General features: G+C 41.9%; 1 protein-coding gene across 1 annotated transcript; it reads right to left on the bottom strand.

The window, feature by feature from the left end:
• Positions 1-4141: 4141 nt before the first annotated feature.
• On the bottom strand, positions 4142-4777 carry LOC123133503 (uncharacterized). The gene has a single exon (XM_044552986.1). It carries the CDS (start codon positions 4594-4596, stop codon positions 4333-4335), a length of 264 nt encoding a protein of 87 aa, XP_044408921.1. The 5' UTR covers positions 4597-4777; the 3' UTR covers positions 4142-4332.
• Between the last annotated feature and the right edge of the window lie 2222 nt (positions 4778-6999).

Raw genomic sequence — 6999 nt, forward strand, 5'->3', positions numbered from 1 at the left:
CATCGACAGACGCAGACGACAACCATTGCAAGTTTGCAACACCGGCGAGTGCTGCGCAACAATCACCGGCGACGTTGATGCGTGCTGCACAGAAGCACTGGTGTTCTGCGGTAGCGTTCATGGCGGAAAGAGCAGGAGGTTAGAGACGAAGAAGAGAATCACATTTGGGGAAGAAGAGAAAGGGGTGGCTGTGGCTCACCGCATGCTGGTCTTCCAGGTAGATAAGGTTGGAAGTTGGTGGGGCCCATGACCAACGCGGTTGTGCTTCCAGGCCAACTCATGTGAGACCACATGCGAGCAAGCGCGCGTTGTAGGATTGAGTTCGATCCAACGCCTCGCGACGCGGTTGACGCAACGAGAAATCAGTCGGTCTAAGTTAAACGTTTTCCTAGTATTATAGATCACCCTCCCTGTATCTAAGGCTGTGTTCGGTAATACTCCGCTCCTTCGCCAGGGAGCGGAGCGAGCGGAGTGCCCATTTTGCCGCTCGCCAAAACTGTACTGGACGCCGCTCCGCTCCGCTGCGGAGCTATGGAGCGGGGAGTTTCCGAACGGCCTCTAAATAGTCCTTTTAGAGATTTGAATATGGACTACATACAGATGAATATACATGTACTTTAGAATGCAGATTCACTCATTTTGCTTCGTATCTAGTCCATATTAAAATCTCTAAAATAACTTATATTTAGAAACGGAGGGAGTAGTATCTTAGACGACCGTATTTATTGTAATGCAGGACATATAGTAGTATCGTATTTATTATGATACAGTATCATGATATAGTATGATACTCAACCATCTCTTTCTTCCTTTAATTATATGTCATCTCAAAATTGACTAGTTGGCATGCATGATACTGCCTTCGTTCTGGTTTATTGGTCCCCTTTGAAAGTTGTGCTAAATTTTGACTAAAGGTTTAACTGACAAAATCTTAGTGCATGTCAACAAAATTGTATTGTTGGATTTGTATTTGAACATAGTTTTCAATGATATAATTTTTAGTGACATGCATGAACATTTTGTTAGTTAAATTTATGGTCAAAGTTTAGCATAAATTACAATGGGGATCAATAAACCAGGACGAAGGTAGTATTAGCTATGATACTCCCACTGCGGGCAGCCTTAGCAGTGTCATGCAGGACAAATGCTGAGATGGGGGAAAAGATCTGAGGAAAGATTGTGCCTTCTCTTAATTAAAAAAATGATCTCTTAGCAATAAATCTCTCAATATTTTTTTTAGGAATATCTAGCTAATAGAGGTAAGGTTAAGAGACAACCCATTGTACAACTTTTTTTTTGTAATATCTAGATTATGTGGTAGGATTAAGATAAGAATGCCAACAATTGTACATGCCCTTAAATATTAGGTGGCTGGATCAGATGTGACCATCGAATACCAATTACATTGAACTGGCAAAAGAGGGAAGTTGTTCTTCTCCTCGTATCCTTTATCCCTTCTCAAGCTCCCACCTACTCCTTCCATTTCTAGATCTAAGGCGCTAAGGTAGATCGGTATATAACATCTGGGCCAGTCAATTTGGAGAACCGTAACTAGAAGCCACACTACCACATCAAGCAAGCAAGGCAAGCGACGCTGGCAAGGTGGTCAAGAATGGGCGCATCGCCAATGAGGCCAGGTTGGAGGCGATTCAAGCGTCGTTGTAACTCTGGCGGCCAGTGGTGGCGCACATTCGGCATCAAGTGACCGAGCTGTGTGCCCAGGTCGACCACATTGCGCTCCATCCGGCCCTTCTCGGCAACCACGGTTCCGGCCCCGAAGGGCGACGTTGTGGTGCGCACGACATCGACTACATCCAACAACCACCCCGGACATTGATACATCCATTTTGCATCACTAATTTTTATTATAATTTATCCTATTTCAATGATATATTGCACAATATGCTGCGACTCTAATGTCTTTTCTCTCTTAGAAAACAAGATATACAAAGAGAAGGAGATTGCCGGTAGCTGAAATTCTGGAAGGAAAATAGCAACAGAATAGAAAGCAATTCTCCGGAGCTCAAAACGAAGCATGATTTTTTGAAGAATTGTTTTAAAATATATGATGGATATTGGGGCAAAGAAATAGCAGAGGGACCCCATGAGTTAGCCACATGGACAAGTGGCGCGACCTACTCCCCCCCTGCCCGTGTGGGCCCCTGGTGGCTCGCCTCCTAATGCCCTTTGGCCATAAAATCTCATTTAACATAGAAAAAATCACATAAAAGTTTCGGGGCCATCTTGATCTTCTCTACAGAGTTTTGATGCACACTCTCTTTTTTTCACAACCATTGCATGCATAAAATAGCTTAGCTCCAAAGCTGTTGTGATGGTGGACTTTCGAGTAAGAAGATACGGAACGGCTCTCACTTTTCCAATTCTGCCTGATAGGAATCATAAACAATCCACTTCTGGGGACAACCTATCCGCAGCTTAAGCATGTGATACACACATATGCTGACTTTGCTTTTAGCTACCTGCAACGGCCTAACATTCTAATGTCAACGTGTGATGCGATGTCCAGGAAATGTCAAGGATGTAGGCAGCAAATTATTTGTCAGCATGGTGTTGCAGATCCGGCTGTGTCAGCATGCTTGTACTGTACTGCACCAGTGTGTCAAAGCTGACCAGCAAGCGTTGGCTGCTGCATGCCAATCGATGGACACACGTACGCTTCGATGCTTCGTCGTGCCTGATATGTCCAAAGGCGATGTCAGCTGAAAAGGAAACAATTCCTTGCTGCTTACTACATGTGGCACAAGAGGCAGACGTCTTCATCTTATTATATTTTTTTTGAGGAATTATCATATTATATTTTACGGTCTATCGAAGGTCATCCGTGACGATGGGTTGAGATAGAAAGCTAGCGTGCGAGATTACTCTTTTAGTAACTAATAGTATGTAAGTATGTTTAACTTGGAAGCATATCATATTCATGCTTGCATAACCGGGGATGTGGATGCACTAGAACAGGTCGTATTCTTGTGACCTTGAGCTGTCACATTCATCTGACCCACAACTCTAGCAGTATCTGTTAGCTGATGTGGCAATCTCTGACAAGGACACAATAGCGGATCATCGTCTTCGTTTAAGTTCTTGCTGTTAACGATCTATATATTGTAACTACTACTTCCTCTGTAGTTGTAAGGCGTTTTTGTATTTAAATTGAAGTGCAAAAACGTCTTAAATTAATGTACAGAGAGAGTAATATTCATGGCCTTGTCATCATGATTAAATATCACTTTTCCAGGGTATGAGTAGATATCACTCGACGGATGCCAATCAACAGCAGGAAAAGCTATTTATGTTATCATTAATTTTTTCTTCTGCTTTTGTATGAAATGCATAGTTTTATTTTTCTTCTGTGAGAGACAAAAAAAAAGTATAGTAGGTTTTTAATATGGAAAAAGAGAGTGAGAAGGCGTAGCATATATCTGCCTCCACTACAATAATGCTCTAAGAGCATCTACATCCGAAGCCTCTTAACCTTGTTAGAAAGATGGCTTATCCCAAAATTCATTCTCAAGTCCTCCTCAAACCTTCGTGGATGTGCGCGGTCAGTGACCGGACAAGAGAGAAGGAAAAATGTGACCGAATCGAAACCCTCATACCATCCTATATGTATGGGCTGTCCGCGAACCTTCATATTGATAGCAAATCTGAGGAAGATATGAGGTTCCCGAACACACCTGGTCAGTCAGCCATGTAGAACGCGGCCCACCTGGACCACACCTTCTTTTTTTTTCTTTTTTTCCCGCTCTCTTCATTTTCATCAATCACATGCAAGTGATGGGACATATAAAAGAGAAAAATGGGAAGCATGCTTGCATGCACGGACAAGTAGGGGCTCAAAACGGACATGGCCGGGCACTGATCAGGCGCGTCCGTGGACGTTTAGGGGCCCAAATTCGCTATGTCCGGGTTTAGATGCTCTAGCAGAGCACCAATTTTCTGTTGGCGGCTGAAGTCAGCCGAATGCAGTCGGGCAGTTTATGGGACCTTGTTTGAATTGAAATGTTTAGCCCAAAGGAACGAGGAACCAAACAGCCACATGCATGTACTGATTTATAGCCACACATTTCGTAGCGCAGACAAGTAAAAACGGAGGTCAACCCAACTAATGAAGGATTATCCTTGACTTAATTTCTGTCAACTTGTTTTGACCAATTAACAAAAGAACTTGCTTTACACACTCCTCCAAGAGAAGCTGATCGAAAGAACAAACTTACACACACGCGCGCGCGCGCTCCTAGCTATGAGAAAGCTGCGGCCAGTTCTACGAGCTGCGGCTTACAATTTCGTGGCATGGCAAGTACTACAGTAATATAATCAAGAGGAAGTCGCCGCCGATGCTTTGGGTTTGGGGTGCACCTTCTTCTTGATGAGGCCAAAGAAGCCTCCCCTGCTGCACGCGCCACCAGCAGCAGCCTTCTTCTCTCCAGCAGCACCGGCGGCCTCCATGTCCTTGCCGCTCCTCGCGCCGTCGAGCGCCGCGGCCGCCGCTTCGGCTTGGTCCATGCGCCTGAGCTTCTCCTTGTAGGCGTTCTTGAGCACGTAGGCCTCCACGAAGTCTTCTCCCATCATGGACGCCATGTTCCTCTGTGCTGAACTCTTCTCGCGCTGCTGCTTCCTTGCTTAAGTAAGCTGCTAGCTACTGGGAGCCTAGGATGGATAATAATGCTTCCAAATGCTTTGCTACGTGTGGGAAGGTTGAGGCGCGTGCCCGGCCGTTTAGGCTGGTCGTAATGGTAGTATCGTAAGTGGTATCATGCATGCTTAGAGCATGGTTAATAATATAGCCAGCTGCTGGCTATATGATGTTGCCATATCACATATAGTCAAGCTTATAGCCAACAAGTACAATAGCTAGATATAAATATGTACTACTTTGTTGATACATGACCCATCTCACTCTCTCACAAAGTACCTAGGAGCACGTGCTGCAGCCAGCTGTTAACTAGTAGCCCGCTTCTCTTTTTTTTCTCTCTCTCTTTTAAGTAAGCAAAAATATAATATTTAATGTCTTACAGCCCGCCTACATCACCTTATTGTACTTGTTCTTACTAGACTTTTTGGATGATGTGGCACACAATTAAATAAGGGAAGAAAGGTACCGTATCATATTAAATGTTGTACTATTTTGTGTCATGCATGACAATTAATAAGGCAGCCTAAGATACTAACTTATGATACTATGCATTACGAAAGTAGTATCATACACTAGTATCATATGCATGATACCAGCATATGATACTCCTCATTACAACCAGCCTTATATGGGCCCTTTGGGAGACTTGGCATGCAAGCTGAAGCGCGGACTATTTACCGCAAAAGAAGGATCGAGGCACCTTGGCGAGCACGGTCAAAAGGGCATGTCACGCGTGACGTACATGACCAAGTCTATCTGCTTTTGCGGCAAGCAAGGGAGCACGCACAGTCGGATTTTGCCGGCGCGAGGAGAGACGCACGTGGGCGTACCGTGTCACCAGCGGCGAGCGCTCGCCTCGCGTGTGACCAAACAGTCATTCTCCGGAGCGTTGCCGCGCGACGCAAGGCACGACCGCTGTCTCCACTTCGTTCCAGCAACGCGGGGGGCTAACACGCAGTCAGTTTGAGCGTTAACGCTAGGTGAAGAATCTGTCTCCTCTGTTCTATGCTTTAAAATTCACGTGCTGATCAGCCATTTCTCCTTGTTTTTTGATGTACGAAATAAATACACGACCAATACAGCAAGTGGACCCACGACCAAGTAATTATCTACCCCATGCATGACCCCATCCATATCACTTTCTGTCTCTTCTGTCAGAACCACATCCTCAGTCCATTCTCTCTCTTCTCTCACGCAATAAAATCCAACCTTTTATTTTTGCCTTGGCTAAAGTAAATCATCCATATCTTTTAAACAATAAGTTAGTTTTTAAAATAATTTATATATTTGAACTCTTGACGCCAAGACATTTAGAACTAGACCATGATACATTTCGAACACATTTAAATTTCAACATTTCACATTCCATATGTGTAACAAACCTATTTTACTACAAAAATATGAAATAAGACTTGATCTTTGTGAAACAAGCCAGTGAAAAGCGATACATAGTTTCTGAATTGTGCAATAGTAAATAAATGAATCACATCTTTCTCCAGTTGCACTTAATTATGTGAAATTACATATTTTCACACTTTTGAAATAAATTGTTTTCACATTTCGAAATAATTAGTTTCACAATCATACATTACATTTTCACTTTCGACAGTTATTATTTCACAGTTCAGAAATATGATATTGGCTTGGTTCACAAAAATCAAATATTTTTTAATTGCACATTTGTGAAATGACATATTTCGCACTTTCAAAATACACTATTTCACATTTTAAAATAGTCAGTCTTATAATTGTATATTACAAAATTATTTTTTGTAGTTATTATTTCGCAATTCTGAAATATTTTACCGGCTTGTTTCACAAAAAATCACATCTATTTCAATTGCATTTTTGTGAAATGACATGTTTCACATTTTTGAAATAAATGATTTCACATTTTCAAATAATCAGTTTCACAATCATACATTACAAATCCACTCTCTGTAGTTATTGTTTCACACACCTGAAAAAATTGTTTCACATTCTGAAATATGGTAATGGCTTGTTCCAGAAAAAATTGACATCAATTTCAATTGCACATTTTGAAATGACATATTTCGCACTTTTGAAATAAACTGTTATACATTTTAAATAATCAGTTTCATAAGTTGTCATTTCAGTTTCATATTTGGGTTAATATATGTTTCTAGTGAAATAGATTGGTTTCACGTTTTTCTATTGAAAAAGGTTTATTTCACATTTTCAAGTGAAATGTGTTTGTTTCACATACGAAATGTGAAATGCTGAAATTTAAATGTGTTTGAAATGTATCCAAGATCGGTCTAGTTCTAAAGGTCTTGGCGCTGGGAATTTATGTATATATAAATTATTTCCAATAAGAACTTATGGTT

Source organism: Triticum aestivum, chromosome 6B (assembly GCF_018294505.1).
Source record: "Triticum aestivum cultivar Chinese Spring chromosome 6B, IWGSC CS RefSeq v2.1, whole genome shotgun sequence".
In the NCBI taxonomy this organism is placed as follows: Eukaryota; Viridiplantae; Streptophyta; class Magnoliopsida; order Poales; family Poaceae; genus Triticum; species Triticum aestivum.

Bases quoted from the DNA above. Each gene is read 5' to 3' on its own strand.
- LOC123133503 (XM_044552986.1), bottom strand. From the start codon at position 4,596: ATGGCGTCCATGATGGGAGAAGACTTCGTGGAGGCCTACGTGCTCAAG.